The 20,546-nt window shown below is 37.4% G+C and overlaps 1 protein-coding gene across 5 annotated transcripts in view; it reads right to left on the bottom strand.

The window, feature by feature from the left end:
- Nucleotides 1–20,546, bottom strand: part of THRB (thyroid hormone receptor beta) — a 125,878-nt gene that overhangs the window by 30,278 nt on the left and 75,054 nt on the right. For 3 of the 5 annotated variants that reach the window (XM_026841622.1, XM_026841621.1, XM_026841623.1), the window contains exon 2: nt 18,928–18,992. In XM_026841622.1, coding sequence (XP_026697423.1) covers nt 18,928–18,934 — 7 coding nt within the window. In that variant the 5' untranslated portion in view covers nt 18,935–18,992. Of the gene's footprint in view, nt 1–5,034; nt 5,589–18,927; nt 18,993–20,546 lie in introns of those variants that run through there. The other 2 variants (XM_026841618.1, XM_026841620.1) reach the window with 1 other exon arrangement.

Here is a 20,546-nt window from a genome sequence, read left to right as displayed (position 1 = left end):
CAGGATAAGTGCTTCTGAAGATCAGAGAAGTTAAAATTCATGCTTGAATTTTTTTTTTTTTCTCCTCTAACTATGAAAAAAGCATTTTTAACACACATTTCTTATTAATTTGCTCAGAAAATAATACATTTGGTAAGTTAAAATGAACTCTATTGAGATCAATTTACTGAAGTCAGTGAAGTTGCTTCCAAAATGAATTTATTTTGTTAAAACTCTGATAATTTAAACTAAGATCTTACTTCATTAAGAGCTCTAATAGTTACTGAAATCCTAAAAGTAAAACACAAACGAACACTCATTCTTAATGCTGTTTTTACCAAGGATCTAACTTAACAAATAGCGTTGTGAAATACAATGTGAAAAAGCACACAATAGAAGTTAATTTTCATTTTAGCTCAGGCCCATGATCTAAGCATGTCTTAAGCATGATCCAATTTTTCAAGAACGGATGTGCAACATTTCATAAAAACACACCCGTGTTTCCGAAGAAACTCTGCAATAGTTGTTTAAACACACACCCCCCCCAAACCATACCCGTTTATGTGATCGCTTGGTAATACTGTACTACATACAAATGTAACACGTACAACCTGCCAAGCTCATTTCTCCACGCTCCCCAGAAAGAAAACGTTCCACAACTGCAATACATGGGTTGTTCGTTTACCACAAAAAGATCTTCTGTACAGCTAACAGGAATTTATGACAGAGCTTGCACAGAGGTGAGGCTGTATTTTACAGGTTAGCAGAGTAGAATACTGAGATACTTTTAAATCACTCAGAAAAGTTTTGGAGAACCAGGCTTTAAATTCTTAGTGGGAATTTCTCTCCATGTGGATTTGTTTTGTCAGATGAGTCAAAATTCCTACGAATTTTCTTATCTCTTGTTCTTCCCTCCCCAATTTGTTTTAGGTTTGTTACTGAAAAACTAACCAGAATCGAGACTGTGTGTAGACAGAGCTGTCCAAGCCAGCATGGCACCTGAGGATATGGTATCTCGACGTGGCACTGCCTGTAATTTACTTTCGGTTCCAAAATAAATCCCTCAAACATTTCTTATTTTTTATTGCTATGTCAATAATGCTCAGAAATGTGTCATATGTACTACTTTTGTCAAAATTACAGTAATACTGAAAGGAAATTAAATTACATGAAACTGTGAAGAATGAGCAGAAAAATAAAGATGGATGAGAGCCTTTTCTAACAAAAAAAAGAATGATAAACACTGCCAGGGAATGGGGCTTCTTTACCTGTAATGTGCTAACATTAAAGAGGTTTACAGCACTGCAGATTGTTGTTCCCTTGGAAACAAATCAGTTCAAAAAACACTGCAGAGATATAACATTCTTATTAAAACTGAAATATTCCTAAAATATTTTCATTTTAATCTCTTAGGGTCCAATCCTGCAGGTCCCTTTCATGTATCACTTTGAATTAAATCATCTGATAAAAGACAGTCAGACAGTGTCTTTATCAAAAGCCTGAAAGTGGAGTAGAAAATAATATTAACAGCTTTTCTTTGTCTTGTATTCTGGTTTGAATATTAGAGTCTTTAAATCATGTCATGTTGAGCTTTCATTGCCTTCAGCAGTGTACTATTGCACTTGGAATTTTATTAGTTCACAAGTGTTTGATTAAGTGAACACATGGAAATTAATCACTAGCAGAATAAAACCTCCGGTGCAAGCAAACAGGCCAATGAGAAAACAGAAACTTTGACACTGTGGCAGAAGAGGATCCAAAGTTTGAACCCTTCACAGTCTGAGGTGTCAGTTCATTTTATTAAAAAAGGCAGAAATTACTTGCTGTACATGAATCTTGAATGCCCCAAAGGTTCTGAAATACTCACCCTGGTGTAACTCAGAAGTAAGTGTAGTGCAGTCAGTGATGTCAGGCTGTGAATGCCCAAAAAGAGGTGTCTGCAGGAGAGGCTGCCTTATACTAGATGATGAAGCCTCTTAATTGACTCCTGTTTTAAAAATCCTAACTAAAACTTACAATTATGCACAATGAAACACCCCACTAAACTGTACTTCTGTGACTTCACGCAGTTATGAGAACCACCAAAAAAACCGCACAGAAATGTTAAGGCAAGACAATATTGCTGTGGATGAGCCTCCCGACAGCACACCCAAACAGCCGAGATCCCTGACACACAAAAAAGAAGTGTCATTCGGCGCAATCCAATCTGTTGTGTCCCTCTGCTATCTGCGTGAATGTCTAGGTGGCGTATTACCCACAAGAGTCATATTTTCCCTGACTGTTTCGAACCTGTGCACCCCTGGGCTAGAGTCCTGGCTATCTAAACGCTGCAGCTAGGACCCCTACGTGCCACTTCTAGAAGATGTGGCAGTGTCAGCATGTGGGAGGTATTGCAGAGAATTCAAGTTAGTCAGGGCAGAGTGCTGCTTCTAAAAGATCATATGGAAGGATCTTAGATTGGTCATGTTCACACTTTAAGCATACAGATGAATAAAAATCCAGTATTTCGTCAAAAAGTTTTGCACATTTGAGCATGGGGTTGCAAAGATTAAACATACCTTTCCAAACTCTTAACAGTTACATACACTTGTATTATCAGCTCCTAGTTTTATAATACATATTTCTCCCTTACAAATAACTGTTACATTTCCTTTTTACAGATTTTCTTGTTGCCTCCATTCTCTCAGACACCTCTGATGAAGATTAAGGGGAAAAAATTAGTTCCACGCTCTTCAAGGAGAACAGAAATCTGCACTTTCAGGACACACAGCACATAACGTAGGACACATCCCAGACAGTCTCTATCTTTTCATATCATAAAGAAAATACACTGATGAAAACTGTATCAGCTTTTAGGCAGAAGTACTAATGTGGCTTTTGCAACACACATAATTTGTCAAGTACTGCTACCTCTGTGCCCACATGGTGAGTATGTATATATTTGCACTACCTTATTCATCCATGTACTATGATCAGAGACTCAAAATGGACCCTCAAAAATATGACATAAAATATGTAGAATTGTGGAATTCTAGTGTTGTAAAGTTACAATAGCATTTGACAGTTCCTGGATTATTTCTCAGTAGAATCAGATGTTAAAAATTGTCATTTTGTCTACACTATATTTATTATAGCAAGTGATTCAGTTGAAGGAAAAACAGCTGAAGCTTTCTGGCATAAAGTAATTTTTTTGGGTTTGCAACAGACGCAGCAAGGATGCAAAACTTGCTGCCCCTGGTTTAAACTTGAGGAAAATTTTACTTACACCACAGCACACCTCTTTCTTCAATACGTATTGTTAGTTCTTTCTCTAAAACTGCTTCTCACAAAACTTGCTGTACCTCGGTTATGACATGCCACTGAATTTGTATGTGACTCATAAAATGGCAGTGTGATGTGCCTTTTATTGAAACACTTCAGACTCATTAGTCTGTTTGGATAACAAAGAATGTCATAGTTTATATTTAAATGTTCAGATTCACTACAAATCCAGTTCTCCCTGAATGTATTTGACACCGTGAATAAATGTGGTTAAAAGAGAATGGAGCTTGCTCCTTCATGATCAAGACCCTTCTAGAGTTCATGCTTGCTTTTTTCTTGCACTAGTTCCTTGTGCTATTCACAACGCATGCGGGTAGCACAGTCTCGTCAGAAAGCATCTGCTCCTTGAGAAGTTTGCCAACACACTGGCCAACAAAATTCCTGAATAGTATTTGACAGCTTTTAAGATGGTCTCTGAGCAAATATTGCTAAGAGTATATAAACCTGTGACCCAGACAACCCAATTTGATAAGTCTCCCCGTATCTCATAATTGGAAGACCCTGTTAGCAGACATCAGTTAATTACATGGCTTATCTCATGAGAAAGTAACTACCAATACTTAAAACATGTACCTTTTCTGAGTCATTTCCTACCCCAACTCCACATGACAACTTCAAGGTAAAAAGTTCCATTTGTTCAAAACCAAAACCAAGCAGAAAGCTAGCTAATGTAGCTTGACACAACATAATTAAGACTCTTGGGTGGGACTGTCTGGGTTTGGCAGCCTCCTGACAGCCCTTAGTAAGACGTTAAAGCGATCAACACCTGACATCTGTTAGCAAAGAGGCATTCTGAGGTAAAGAGCAACTAAATCTAAAGAAATCAGGTACTTAGACCAGTTTAACTTTTTCATGAGGTGATACCCTGCCTGACACTGTAATCTTTCTTTGTGGAGTGACGCAAGACTTAAGTAAAAGAAAACAACTTATAGTCACTCCCTCCCAGTATGCAGTAATTATTTTTTAGGCGAATAACAATCAAGAATTATTTATCTGTTTAAAAAGGAATAAAAATAACTTAAGCACTAAATTTGTGCTAATACCTAAACAACTGTGATTCTTAAAAGGATCACAATTGTGATTCTTAAAGGATCAAGGTGTAATAGTGCACCGATGTGAAGAAAAAAACTACCTGAAAGAAAATGGTTAATTCACCTGACTACTAAGGCAAAGCATATTCATTACAAGAAGTTCCATTTATTTAAGCTCTGTGTACTTATTGAGGCTTTAAGGATGGTTAATAATAAGAAAGAAGAAAAGGCAAACAACACAGTCACAGTTGAGAGATGAAGACCCTGAAAGTAGTAACAGAATGCTTCCATTTGCATTTTTAATGTATCAAGGCTATGCTTTATTTAAAAAGGCCAGGTTCAGAGAATATTTTTGATCAGCTTATCAAGGGCCATAAAGAGGGAGGCAAATACATTTTTGAAGGGCTAAAAGAATAGATATTATTTTATATTAGATATCACCCAGAAAAACCCAGTAAGTACTCATCACAGTGTCATCTGGGATCTATCTTCACAAAGCTATAAAACTGAATAAAAATCACATTTATCCCTGCTGAAAAAAAAAAAAAAAGGTAGCAAGTAAACACCCCCCCATATAATAATGCCTTTACCAATGGCCAAATCCCTGACCAGAAATTTTTTTTTTTTTTTTTTTTTTTCTTTTTTTTTTTTCTTTTCTTTTAAATACAGCATTTGCTGTGTTCTGCATAAAAATGCCAGTTACCTGTACAGTTTTTTTCTTCTTTTTGGTATTCCCAGGCACTTGACATGACTTGAAAATTTGCTTTTGTATGATCTGGCTGTAAAATCGTGCTAGTCCGCGTTGAAGCATGTTGACATTTTGAAAGCTGTTGTCCATTCCTCTGGATATCATAATTTTTGGAGTGTCTTTTCCTACACAAACGGCCTTCTGCTATGCCCACTACATTCCATTTCTGATTTCTGTCAGGAAGGTGAATCAGTCTGTCCCATGACAGGAGGCCACGTCCTAGATGTTTGGCAAACACTGCAGGGCTACAAACTGTTGGCATTGCCAAAATCTTGCTCAGGAGTGGAGTTTTGGAAAGCAAGTGGTTCCCCAGCTCTCCTGATGCCATGGAGTTCCCGTGCATCTCCACTTGACTGCACTGATATGATGCAGAGCCTTTCAGCCATGCCCATTCAGCCACCATAGTTCTCCTTCCGTACAAGTAAATATAAAATTTTCCCGTCTGTGAAGCCTGAACAAGTAGGTAGATCTGTGTGGACAGGCTAACACTAGATGTAACTTTCACAACATCACAACTACAACATGGGCCTCAAGGCAAGTTACCACCAATTTATTGCCTTGCTCATATGATCACTTGAGGTCTTGTAGGTCGACGCTGGTCGAGAACAATTTTCAGATACTTAAAACACAAAACATCAAGGATTCAGCCTTGTTTGACTTTGCTCTTATCGTAGGCTGACCTGAGGGACACTCTGTTACCTAAGAGTGACATTCTTATGTGGGCATGCTTAGCAATTCCGCTTTTGCTACCTACTGCATTTCTCTATCTGTGGTAACAGTGGAGTATCAGAGACACTAATTTTATTACAGGAGTATGGACGTTTGGGTCCAGCGTAGATAATGAACAATACTAAAGCTGCATGATTTGATCTAGTTAGAAATTATTTTATTTTATATGTATCAAAATTAAAATACTAAATAGCTTTCTAGCTTGCATCTCGAAAATAGCAAAGTCCAGACATTTGATGACTGATATATCCACTGTGGTTTTAATCAGAGTAAGATTCTGCTATTTTAAAGGACCTAAAAGAGTTAATTTTACATACGTTTCACCCAGTAAAGTAATTCATATACATATTAGTAAATAAGTGCATACTAAGTCTGTAATTTCCTGATAAAAATTATTAAAAAATACTTTGGATTTCAGTTACCAGATCTATCATACTGTTGCTGTTTATGAAAGTTTTCTCTTAAGACTTCTGTTAAGTGGAACATCGCTAATATAGGACATATTCCATATTCAAAAGACTTAATTATGGTTAGTATTAAATACTGTTATGTTAATCCTTGATAGTATATATAGCTTTCCTCAATATCTTTTTTAATTTTACATGTAAATGCATACATTTTTTTCTGCTGAGAGTGCAAGCTCACCTGATATTTGAAGTTAAAAGCCCACTCCCTCCACTCAGTGTATCTCAGCTGGACATCAATAACATGAATTTGTATGAGAAACTATTGGTCATCACAGACTTCAATGCACAGGGCAGGTAAGTTAACTACAGAATTTGCACTTACCTACTTACTTCTGGCTTTATAGATTTGCTCTTAGTTCAGACTTGATTTTCTCAGTAAAATTTAAAACTAACTCTGAATTCAGGTAATATGGCAAGAGAGCATTACTTGTAGGAGGATAATCAGATTTAAAATAGAATAGTGGAAGCAGCCTAGAAAATACCAGGCAATTTAAAAAAATTAAAAGAACAGAATATAAAACTTTTTTTCATAATTTGAACACTTCTGTATCTTCTAGACTTCATAATAAATTTCTGCTCATAGGGAGAGACTGGATTGTTCTGGTAAGACCCTCTGGGAGCTGCACAGAACTTCCCTGTAAGATCTGAACCAAATTTGGTCACCTCAATCTTCTTGGCATAGAGAGGAACTGTGCACTATAACACACTCTTTCACTAAGCTCTGGGTAACCTCCATCTGATGTACCCTTCCGTACAAGGTTACTCTCCTCTTACTTGTCTTCCTTCACATTCTAGTTACCTCCCTGCATGGATAAAATTGCATCTTTATATAAACAAAAGAGTCAGGCATGTGCAATATATATCTATCTATCTCAAATATAGGCATTTCTATAATTCACTCATAAATATATACTTCCATGCTTTGTCGATTTCTTGAATGGACCACTGACCCCACACAATTCTCAACCTTGTTTAAAAAAGCCAGTTATATCCTCAGTTACTCAGTTCTTGCTATTAGTTCTGGAAATTAGATCAGTGATTCATAATCCAGGCTGTTCAATCTTGTTAGGCAAAAATTCCTGTATCCTTTTCCCAAATTTATCTTTGATATTAAAGGTCATGTTTGCTGTCTTTCAGTCTATGAGGATTTGCTTTACCTTTGATTTTAATTAAAAAACATATACACACACCACAATGGTAAAACTTTTGTTCCTCAAGGATTCAGAGAGGAAGTCACACAAGGCTTCCAGATTTTTAACTTTAGCAAGGAACTCTAAAACCCTCCTTAACTTAAAAAATAAAATTAAAACATATTTTCCAATTTCTGTGTTTGCAAAGCATCTGTGGGATTTTAAAATATGATTCTAGACACCTTTAAACTACAAGAAGAAACTGATTCTATTATAGCTTGCATCATTTGGAATTTGCCCAGGCCAAGTTTACAAACACTAACCCAACATCAAGCAGCTTTATCTTCTCTTTTCCTTTTAGTTCCCTCTGAAATTTGCCTGTCTTGACTCCTATGTTAGCAACAGTTTATTTAATAGTACAAGCTCCCACTTTATTTCACAAATTCCCTTAAGTCACCAGGGATATTTTACATTCAAATTTTGCTAGACAAGGATGAAGTTGTAAGGAGCTACCACTCAGGGGTCTCATATTTTGTTTCCTTTTCTTATACTTACTATACTGTGGTGCAGCAGATATGTATGTCCTAAATTACCATTCCATTTATTAAAATATTAAATTATGGTTTCACCACAGGACTACATTATTTATTCTACTCCTTTTGTTTTAATGTATCTTGCCTGAATTTCTCAATTGCTTTTTTTCTTTTTTTTTTTTCCTTCCCCAAGAGAGAATGCAGTTTAAATGTCCTACATCTGCTCTTGGTTTTGTCAAACCAAAACCCTTGATAAAGGATGATAATGTAATTTTGTCTGAGCTCCATAATTGTAAGAGAGGCATCCCTCTCTCTCCCTCTAGCTACTGTTAAAATGGCTATAATCAAGGCAGAAAGCAGTACTACCTACTGGGATGAATCATGACTAAAACCACAGGCCCTATTTCAGAGTAAAGAGGGACTAATATGAAGAGCCTAGTGCTCTTCTTGTCAACATAAGGAAAGGAATCATCAAGCTATTTCAGAGATATAAAGGCAGCACATTGTAGCAATAACTGGCATCTGAGCAGTCAACAGTTCAGAAGACTTTCTCAAGTTCCCATCAGAGTGTTTAAAGGTAAGTTTATTTTATAGAAGCAGAAAAGTTTTAGCAGATCAAATGCCCATTGAGCTAAACTAAAAGAACAGGTGAGGAGAATCCCTCAGAAATTGTTTATTACAGACTAAGACAAGACTCTTAATAGGTAATTGTAAAGGTTGGCCTCTTCTCAGAAGGGTAGTGTAATCTGAATGTCAGTATATAAAGGATTATTAAAAACAATGGAACAATTACTTTGTTTTTATCTCATACACTTTGTCTCCTACTTCTCTACTAATATCTGCCAAGAGTGATAATGGAAGAGATACAGAAGGCTGCTCCCTTCTTTAGTACATCTCAAGAGAAAAGAGTCATAACTCATTTCTTCCAGAAGATGGGAGGTGGTAGCCTGCCAGCCAGGAGGACAGCGTTTCTTGCTGGCATGAGATGTGTACCTATCCTGAACCTATTTTGACTCTGATAAAAACTCAAAGAGTGCACAGCATAGGACCAAAAAGCCTGCTGAAAAGACTGCCTGTTCCCTGTGCTCACCACAACAATCCTAAATGCACCACATTAAATCCTCCCTGCTGTGCCCTGAAAGCTACACTCATTTTTCCTAGCTCAGTATCTGCCCTGTAACACTCAAGGCAGGTCTGTGTATTACCATTAGTACTACTGCTGCTCAGCCCCACCGTAGCTCTTGTTGACAGCTAGCTCCATTGGTGATGAAAGCTGCTGTGTGACCACACAGGCAACCAGTCCCTGCTCCTCACAGGCTGTATTGCTCACACTTTTTTGGGGAGTGCAAACATTTCTTCTTCACCCTCAGCAACAGGCTGTCACTTAGTTTTGAGGCAAAAGGTAAATCAACAGTTCTGGGATGTCAGAGGATTGCTATTTTTACAGTTATAAAGACACTTCCTTTCACAACAAAAAGTTATTTTACATTCCAAAACTGCTCAGAGAATTTCAGCTTGTAGCTGATCAAAACAGTAGCAGTAGGTGAAAATATTAGCAGTCTCTGAATTGTCACTTACTTGATTGTAAAACAAAAGATTGACAAAAGAGGTTCTTAAGTAAAGTTTTGCCTCTGCTTGTATTTGAAGTTTACTGAAAACAGAGCAGCAAGGGCAACAGCACTTTACTGTTTTTTTTAAAAACATTGAAGTATGCAAGCATCTAAGGACATTGAAGTGGGTTGGCTTCAGAGAGATCAACTAAGGCAAATGTAATCAGGATTAGACTGAGGGGGACATAGTAGGTTGATCAAGCAGTCTAGCTTTGTATGGACCTGGTCCAATGACACTAAATGATTTTTACTTAATGACTTAAGAAAAAAAAAAGCAAGCAAGCAACCATTAAAGGACATCTCCCCAGCAAAATTTAAACCCAATTCATGTTTTGTACAAGCATTTTAAGCACATAAAGTAACTAAGTATGTAAAGTTTTCATGTGTGTTTGTGCTGGGAATGATAAAACTACCTGTGCCAGACAAGGCTTAAGGTTTAATTTCTTCTCATTAATGCTGCAGTCAGTTCAAAGCATTTTCTTTTCTACACTTTATTTTGCTTCTCCCCCCCCTGCCCCCTCTTCTCCTTTCCCTTCCTTCCCTTTTCTCCCAAATAACATCACAGCATTTTCTTCTATTCTTCCTTACTCTTATCCGCCTTATCCCCAAACAGGGGAACACTTCATAGCTGAATCTCTCGAATTTTAAGCTGTGTTCATGTTATCCTTGAATAACCAGAAGGATAGAGCACAGCTAATACAGACTAGCCAGTTTCTTCTCTAAATATGCAAACCCTGCCTTCATATAATGTGCTAAATAAAACCATTGAGAATGTGATTTCTTTCCTAAATTTTAAAATGTCAAAATGACAGTGACTGTAAGAAAAAACTACCACGAGAGAAAGGGACTTTCACAGGTGGGACTAGTGACATCTGCTGAAACCACACGTTGGTTTCCAGTATTTCAGAAACGTGTGTATGTGTATGCTTGTAGAAGTAAACAGTGCCAGCATTATTTCATCCAGGACTTTTGTACTGTTACTTGCTTTAACAGCGGCAATATTGTAAAATATTTAAAAAGTACGTTTTAGAATATGGCTTTCAATATAAATTAATTGTCAGTGTTTTAAACAATCTTTTGGAGAAAGATTACATCATCATGAAAGAAGAGTGCACAGATATTACGATAAACTTTGCAAAGATTTTCTTTAATGTATAAGAAAAGGTAACATTAAGAAACTTGTAATATACAGTGTAATAGCTTTATCCTTGTTCTTGCTGACAGTTATCTTAATGAGCTCCTCAGTGTGAACCAGTGTAATCGCTTTTTAAAGACACACTGAATTTCTTAACTATTAATGTAACACCAGACATATACTTATCAAGAAGCTAGGCTTGACATTATGCTCAAATTTCTAAACATAAGAAAAAAATTAATCAGAGGAAAAGAATATCCAGAAGAACATGACAGCTCATCTATAAGTTAACCAGAGGCAAGTTCTGAAGCACAGAGAAGCAAATGGTTCAGTGTTCTGGTACGCAAAGAGCTATCTGAAACCCTCTTCTTAGAGAAATGAACAGGAGTTGTGTACCCATATACAGAATCTTGTGACAGCTACAGATACAACAAAAATACTGAAAGAAGCAAATGACCAAGTTATATGGGGAAAAGCAGTAAGATACTGGAATACACAATGGAATGAGAAAGGTGATGTTAACCAGTACAGTCACATAGATGCTAAATGCATTTTACCCTCTCATAGTTCAGTACAACACATGGGAAGAAGATTTTCTGAGAACAAGGTATACCTGAGCATGGCAGCTCTGTTCAAACCACAGGGCTTGTCTGGTTACCATCTCCACTAGGAGCCATAAGCAGATACTCGGGGAAGAGTAAGAACAAAAGAGGCATATAGGAGAGATCCCACCAGTAGTTTCCCAATGCCCAGCTACTTGTCAGCCCAAGGGACCGCCTGAGCCCCTGAAGCCAATCTAAACTGTAGCAATACCCAAGAGGTCTCTCTCTGAAGTGCAGCCCAGTCTCCTCTTGCAGACACTTCTTGCATTCACAACACTCTTCGGTAAGCAGTTCCAGTATCTGGCTCTCTTTAATGCAACTCAACCCCTCTGTTTTAAACCAAGATTTATTTGATGCCCCATAGCGACCCACCTCTCCAAGACTCATTTTGCAGACTGCTGCTTGTACAAACATGGGAATGTTAATGGGCTTCTTTCACTTTGTGTCTTTTAATGCCTGGGAACATACTAAAATAAAAGTGAGAAGCCAAAACACCATTTCCAGATTATGGATCAAAATACCATAAAGCAGATATTTAAAAACGTTGTGCTGGAGAGGTTACATAGTACAGCAAAGCAAAAACCTTAAACTACCACCTATAGGTGATAAGAAGCAGCACAGGGACTACATACAGCAAGTGAGGTGATACATATTACAACTCTAAGAACGAGTGCTACAACTCTAAGAGGCTATAAATCAGCATTGTGACCAGCAACTGTTAAACCTATATAATGATTGCTTATAACAAATTTGTTGTAACGCACTCTGATAGGATCTGTCATGATCTTAACCCTCTGTGCCCCATGCTGGGCACCAAGAAGAACTGTCGTGGTTTAAATCTGGCCAACATCCAAACACCATGCAGCCCCTCACTCACCCTCCCCCTGCCCCGAGGATGAGGGAGAAAATTGGAGGGGTGCTGGTAAGCAGACTTGTAGGTTGAGAGAAAAACAATTTAATAATCAAAATAAAATAATAGTAATAATAATAACAACAGAAAATACAATGAGTAACACACAGTGCAATCGCTCACCACCCACCGTGTGATGCACAGCCTGTTCCTGGCTAGCAATTTCAGAGAAAAGAAAATCCCAAAACTGAAATCCTGGAAAGAGACAGCAAGCTTCCTGGCCCACCCTCATCTATATACTGAGCATGACGTTGTATGATATGGAATATCCCATTGGCCAACTTGGGTCTATTGCTCTGGCTGTGCTTCCTCACAGCTTCTGGTACACCTGGACACAGGCAGGACATAGGAAGTTGGAAAGTCCTTGATTTCTCAGCAACAGCTGAAAACATCAGTATATTATCAATATTCTTCTCATATCAAATCCCATACTGAATCCAAAACACAGCACTACTACAGCTACTACAAAGAAAATTCAGCTCTATCCCAGCCAAAACTAGAATGTTACAGTGAAACCATTTCGGAAATCACTCAATCACCTCCACAAATCACTTCATATCACTACCACCATTTTGTAAAATCCTGATTCTGAGTACTTTCTGAGTGCTGAGTGCTTTCACCATGAACTTTCACATCAGTTTGCATGGTCTTTCCTCAATCCCACATTAGACTTCCCAGCCCTCTCCACTGAGGAATGGACAGTATATTTGGCCACTGTTTACTAACAGCAAATCCTGGGGATATGTGCATATAACTGAAGCTCTTTGTTTTTTTAAGATGATGAAAGCTATTTTAGTTCTAGAATTGCCTAAAGAAATACCCTGTATCTTGAAATAACACCTCCTGTTGAAGGACTGATGTTTGAGCAAAGCCCAGGTTGGAAAAAAAAAAAAAGAGATACTAAAATCAGCAGTCTTGACAAATATATAATTTGTGAAAGACAAAAACCAGTAAGTAAACAAAGTTAGCCCAAATAATGCAGTCAAAGGTTTCTTCAGAAAGAAAGACAAACTGGGATGTGAGGAGAGCATTCTTTAAAACTTGAAAGAAACTGAAGCTTGGTACAGGTCTAAACAGTTTTCAGACATGTGATCACATACATAACAAAGCAGATCTGAAAGTCTGGCCTTCATGTTTTGCAACCTTTAAACATTTCCTTAAACATATGTCTTCTTTTATAATAAGTGCTGTAGAGACTCTGATGCTTTTAAAGAACATCAACAGAAATGCACTTGGGGAATGTAAAAAGTATTTTGTTTATAGGGAAATAACTGGAAAATGCTTGATTGGATAGTAGCTTTCCTATAGTTCATCGACAGCTTTACGTTTGGTACAAAAAATTATAGTCCTCACTAAATATAGGACTGCATATCAAGGACAAGTAGTTTAAGTTCATTGCTCTGACATACAGAAGAACTGCAGTCTGTGGTCAGGCTTATGAAGAGCATAAAATGGCAGGCTGTAACTCCTGTAGCAAGCACAGCAAGGAAAAGTGTTTTATTTAATAGGCTTCTGGAGAAGACTTAGGAAAAATACAAGGACATTTTTGGAGTTTTTTAATTAACCATTTTAAAAGGCTTTTGCCTGCTAAGTTAACAAGTATGTTTTACACTGACAATACTATGCACTCCTCCTAACTGATGGCAGCAATGAAACACTGTTACACAGTCTAAGAATGATATTCAGAATTTCAAACACAACAGTCTGCTCCCATCAGAAATAAGTTTCAGAGAGTTAACCAAAAAAAGCACCTCTGGTTTAAATAAAACTATTATAGAAAGGGACTAAGTATACTGATGGATTATAAAAAAAAAAAAAAAAGGAAAAAAATATCAGCACTAACATAATGAAACGTACTTAAGAAAATGGCTAGCAGATGTTGCAAAGCTAAAAAAATCATGTGTTTGTTTTCTCTGTTCTTTGTGAAATCTAACCAGATCCAATTTTTTTTTTTTTTTTTTTTTAATGTGTATATCTTATCTGGAAAATATAGCAGGTATCCATGAGCTGTAAATACCAAACTTAAACACCTTTAGAAATACACAGACATAAAATCTTCCTGTTTCTCCTAAAGAAAAAAACAGCTCTTTAGAGCGCCTTCTTTTTCCCCCATGATGGGAAAGAAAAGCCCAACACATTATTAAAAAATTGCATAAAAAATGTTATACAGACTACTTGCCTTTTGAAACTTTTGGATTTATATAGCACTTTCTGAAAGCACTTTTAAAAATATTAAAGTTTAAAATAAAAAAACATTAAAATAAAACCAGAATCTCTGTAACCTAGAACTTACCAAGTGTGATATTTTTAACTGCATATTCAAAAATACGCTTCTAAGTAATAAGAGCCATCATGGAGTGATTCATAGCTTCATGCAAAAACATCCCACAATATAAATCTTGTTAACCTTTTGAAAATCCCCAAAAGCTCATTACAAAGCTGCTGAATCCTGGCATAACAAAACTGTATATTAAAGTATTTACTGTCCTTCTAGAAAGTCCATTACTTAAAAGAAATAATACACTTGAGTTAGTTGGATTTTATCACGGTCTGGCAGCAAAGAAGTGTCAGACATTGATGTATGTCAAATTAAATTATCCTACAAAAATCATTACAGAAATTCAGGAGAAAGAATTTCTCAATTGATGTTACACAGTAAACTATCCTCTAACTGAATTAATGGCCAGTTTACAGAGTAATAAGGATTACAGTGAAAAGACTCATCAAGAAAAGGTGGCACCTTTCCTATCCTATTACTTTTCCCTGCTCCTGGAAACTACATGCAACACCCTTGGAGACACTGATTTTCAAATGGATTTGTTGCACAAAAGCTGATTAATTTTCTTCTCCAAATGAGTGACCTGTTACAAGAAATGCTGCATATGAAATTCCACTTAATGAAAATATGCATTTATAACATTTAAATTATATTCCCTAATGTAAGCACTTAATTTTATTGTAATTCCTATCTTGATCTAACTTTACAGTCATTAGCAAACAGAACACTGTGAATATTTCAGAGTAGAAGTCTGACTCAATTATGAGTAAAAGCAAGAGTAAAACCCTGGCCTTACTGAATTCAGCCTAAGAGCTTCACTGTCACTGCTATTACATTCGTTACATTTGATCTTCAACTGCCATGAAAGTGAAATTAATCAGATTTACTGTAGTCTACAAATACTGTTTTCTGGTTTTAGAACCGATTCGTGAATTCCTTCTTCAGTTCTCACTCCAGTAAATGAAGTAAGACAAATATCTGTCCTAGGGCTTGCCCTGCATTTTGGAAGAAAATGTACAGAAGGAAGCATTCAGTGATAAATTATTGCCGGTGGGTAGGATGCTAAAGCCAGAAGTCTCACTACAGGATTTAAACAGCAAGAAATTTTAAATTATGTTACATATTTATTTGAAAGTACTCTCTTCTCAATTAGGAAATAATACTTTCCAAATTTTTTGTTCTTCTATTCCCTTGTGCAAATGTATGTCAGAAAGACTTGTAGTTATTGCTAAGATAGTACTAATTTTTAAAACGCTTATAATTTTTTTTCCCCAGGTATTACTCTGTGGACAGTAATTGCTGGTGCCAAATGTAAAGTTGCTGCTGAACTACGGGGAGAGCATTCAATCAGTCATTTTCCACTTATTTCTATTTCAAAAAACCCAAACATATTTTACTCACATTCCCTAAATGCATTTTGATGTTGTTTAAAAGCATCAGATCTGCTGCAGCATTTATCATAAAAGACAAAAGAAAAAGGTTTTGAAACAGGAAAGCTAAACTTTCAGATTTGCTTTGTTACATTTATGTGTGTGATCACTCATCTGAAAACTATTTATTTTAGGGATGTACCAGTCTGAGAACAGAACACATCTGTCTCAGACTTAGTACTCAACTGCAAGACATACTATGTCCAGCTCCCCCTCTCCAGAAGCATCCCTTTATCTCCGTGTTTGGTCAGCATCTCAGTTATGTACACAGAAAACGGGTTAGGCAAGTTTTGACACTTAAAACTGGCAAAGCTGCAAAAGCATACCGACAAACACAGTGTTTACAAAACCTGTAGGTCCAGCTTTTCACTTATCAGCTTCTACTGTCATCAAGTACCCAATATCAGGTGTTCATTAACTCCATCTGTATTGCTGTGTGAACTCTATTTTGACTGCATTCTAAGAAAGAGTAGTTTGGACTTCATTAACTCAACATTTGCCTTTCAGTTAATCTTTCTGCATGCAAAAACTGTACATGGTGCATTGATTTTGCTTTTTGTTTTTCATTTTATTCATTTTAAAGTAAGGGCTTCTACACCTCTGAAATCCTTCCATGTTACCCATAACTTTGAAGTTCCCAAAATAATTTTGGAAAACTTGAACTCTCCCTTTATTAAAAGCTATAAGCACATACAATTACAGATGTGTGCCATAAAATAATCACACTAGTATGTTTTTTGAGAAGTCAAAATATTAAAAATATTTTTCCTATGGCAACTGCAAAATGTAGTAAAGCTTAGCTTTACTACCAAAGGCCAAATTCTACAGTCTTCTGTCAGAAAAACTTCTCTAGATTGCACTAGAAACTGGAGGCTTTTGGACAGTGCCTAAGAGGAAAACTCTTACTGCAGTAAAAATTTAACATATGGGCAGAGAAATTATCTATCAAAAACTCAGAATAATACAGCCTATTATTTTAGGCAACTGGTTTGGTTTTGGATTAGATTCTGCTCTCATATTCCAGTGACTCAGTAACAGAATCTAAGCTTTCATTTTCATTCATTAGGAAAGGAGTCCTGTCTGGCTCTGGATGGTGGTATTTATGCAGTTTTTATAGAGTTTGAAAGATTTTTATTTTATCCATGCTTCTTTTCACATTCACACTCATGTAGGGAATTTCATTCCTATAATGAGAAACAGCAAATATAAACTGCTCAAAATGAAAAGTGCTGGACATCTACAGCTGTACCAACAGTCATCTTCTGCAGTGAACCTTTATTTTCGCCTGGTGATTATTTTCTTTGCACATATTTGTTCTGCCCACGTCTTTCAAAAAAAAAACCCCACAGAAAATGTAGGTCCTTCCAATTAGGCTTTGTGTTTCACTGAGCTTAGCAGAGCTGTCCTGCCAAGGGGAAGTCCAGGGAGACAGGCCTGGTTAGTGTGCTAGTGGGAATTCTCTGTAGAACTTCCCTCCATAGGAAGCTACAACCCAAACAGACAAGGTGAGGACAAAGTGGTACACTGCATTTCCTTCCCCATCTCTTGCCATCACATAGTACAAGCTACTAATTGCTCCCTCCAAAACCACTGCAAAATCAAGCACTGTAGTAAAAGGTCAAAACTCACAGTTTAACACAAGACAGAAAAGCGCAGGAGAGAGAACTGGAGAGACTGAGTTTCATGTTAATGCTTTAAATTCTTCCAAAACAGGTATTTCCTAAATGAAATCATCATACCTAGAATGCCTGCAGAAGAACGCAAGAACATTCTAGTGGGCCCTGCCAATGTAACCTAAGGATACTGGCTTCCTCCTGATCCTCAGGTGGTGGTGATGCTAGTCCAGAGCCTGACACACCAACCAAGGGTCAGGTATTTCCACTTCATTCCACAAAAACCCTCAGTACCTTCTGCCTCCACCTCATATTCATCTCTGGCTAACCTGTGCTTCAATAGACAGCAAAAACCTCATAAAACCAGAAGTCAAATGACACATCTTTGCATATTATCAAATAATACATTTTACTATGAAAACATACATTTAAATACTGTTTCTCCCCATGAATTAGTGTCCATACATAGGACCCTAAACTTAAAAGACTGTCTTTGCTGGTGAATGCAGCTGTTACCCCTTGCTGGCCAATACAAAAGGATGAGAGCCTGCTAGGTGAAAGAAGAGGATATCTGATCTACCCAGTCAGTAAAAATAAACTGTCTCTTGAGCAAAACACCGGCAGTTCAATCTTGTTTGTTATGATTTTCCCTACGTAGCACATGCTGCATTTTACAAATGGGCTTTTAAAAGGTCCCATTTATGGCATTTGGCTCTTGAAATATGCATTGACAAACAGTATCAGCAGAACATTTTCTTTTCTTACGCAATACGATGAATACTAAAAGAAATTCTGGAAGTCTGAAATACTCTGGGTTTCTATATGATCATGTAATAAATATATCTTTTTAGGCACCCTGTTCTGGGATAAGAATATATGGGGGGTTTGACATAGTTTATGTATAGCCTTCAAATGCTTTGCAACTGGAAGGGATATGATGGTTAAGTGAACTTAAAATGGTTAATGATCATTACAACTCTGGGTCTTCAGCCCACCTGCAGACCTAGTCAATTATTACCCCTAATCTATGTAAAACGAATTTGACTGTCTCGCTTTGTAACATGGGCATATCCCCTGAGGTTCAAAGTAACTTAGGCTAATGTACTCAGCAGAAACTGTCACTGCACTGGCAGTTTCAGCAGGTATGTTAAAGTGGGGGGTATGCGTTCAGAACAAAACACAACTTTGTTTCTGAAGGAAAACCAAGAAGGATGAGAATTTCAGCAGAAAAATGTTTGGGAAGATTACTATGTGCCCCACATCTCTATGCTCTGGGTAGGGGAAAGATTTCAATTCCCAGCACTAATGCATTCAGAACTTGTTAAAGCAGTATTTTGCAGTGAACATTTAATATTAATCACTCCAACAAAACAAGAAATATTGCATAGATGCTCTCATGAAATATGATTACCTGACATACTGCTGGGAGTTATGGATATGTAATCATTCTCGTTCTTCCTCCGTCACCAATGTCACCTGTCAAAAAAAGAAAGAAACCCCCATGTAATATGTTCATAAATGCAAATCTGCAGAATACAATTAACATTTAAACAGGATGGAACATTTTGGATCTTGAATACCACGGTCCATGTTTGATGGCTTAACACATTAAATCCAATACACTCTGCTTAACTGCATGAGGCAATGAATGCAAGTCAAGTCCAAAACTTAGTGGACTGGAGGAGCTGTGGGTGGCAGGGATTTGGAAGCAAGGTAAAAAAGCTGATGGCTACTGATGCAGGAAAAAAAAAAAAAAAAGCTTCATGGAGGACCTACATTTCCCCTTAACTTTCTGCAGAAGTTCCTTTAGGTCTAATAGGTACCTTTAGGAGCTGATTGTTTCTTACTTTACAGTTTCTAATGACATATGCCCATTACTCTCAGGTTCAGTAAGAATAGAGGATTCAAAGGAATTAGAAATCCTCTGTCTACAGTTACAGTGATTCTTCAATTATTTGAAATTCAGAAGTATATCAACCTTTACAAAGTTCTGAGATACAAATAATAATTTTAGTCATTTGGTAGAAAACTAATTTGTATGTAATTATTACTTAACTTTTGAACAATGGCATCTTCTGTTTTATTAAGGATATAATGGCAACTGTGAGGAACTGGATTCGGCATCCTAAAGTTGTGGTTTGAATATTTAGATTGCTTCCCCCATTCAAATATCCATACATACACACTTACATATTAACTATACTCCTTTTCTGTTTGGTAGCAAAGACCGAAGCCCTGCAAGCTATTTTGTGTTAGGAGAGAAAGTCACTGATACCATTAAAGGCAGTGTGCTCTTGTTCAGCCATTCCAGCCCAAAACACAGGGCCCAGCTGGATGATCCTGGCTCACTCCCTAGTTTAAGCACCAACAATCCAGTTCAAGCAGAGACAGTCCAGAACAGAGACAAGATCTCATCAGAATTTTAAAATAAGAAATCCCAGGCCTACAAGTGACCCCACTAATGTCAGTGGAAAACTAGCCTGAGATCAGAGTCACAGTCTCTTAAGCATCAGGGAACATTTATCTTTCAATGTTAGCACACAAGTGACATTTTATAGGGGAAGTAGAACCTCTCTTAGATTGTCCTGATTGGCATTTTATGCTAAGAAACTGTCCTTCGATATTTACTTTGTTAAAAAACTTTTGGTTTTTCTTTCCATCCCTTCAGCGCTGCAGCCATCTGTATTTCCTCGCTGCCCCTGTCTCCTTACACAGGGAACGTTTCCCTTCCTTGTCCCTGAAATAAGTGTCCTCCACTAAGAGCAGAACGAAGGGACACCGAGCGCATCTGCTCCCTTTAGGCACAGACTACACCACTAGAATGAGAAAGCAGGTGAACTGCAGCAATCACATGCACCGTGTAATTAATGTATCTGGGGCGCAGCCTCGCATCAACCCCCCCAGCGCTACACCGGCGAGGGCTGAACACCCTCCCGGGAGCTGAGACGCCCCAGGCTTCGCGGTCACCCTCCACAGGCTCCACAAGATGGCGGCGGGACGCCTGGCGGGCCCCGGCCGCTCTAAAATTAT

The sequence above is a fragment of the Athene cunicularia genome (assembly GCF_003259725.1).
Source record: "Athene cunicularia isolate RWA chromosome 2 unlocalized genomic scaffold, athCun1 chr2_part1, whole genome shotgun sequence".
NCBI lineage: Eukaryota > Metazoa > Chordata > Aves > Strigiformes > Strigidae > Athene > Athene cunicularia.
This window is presented reverse-complemented; position numbering and strand designations above follow the sequence as displayed.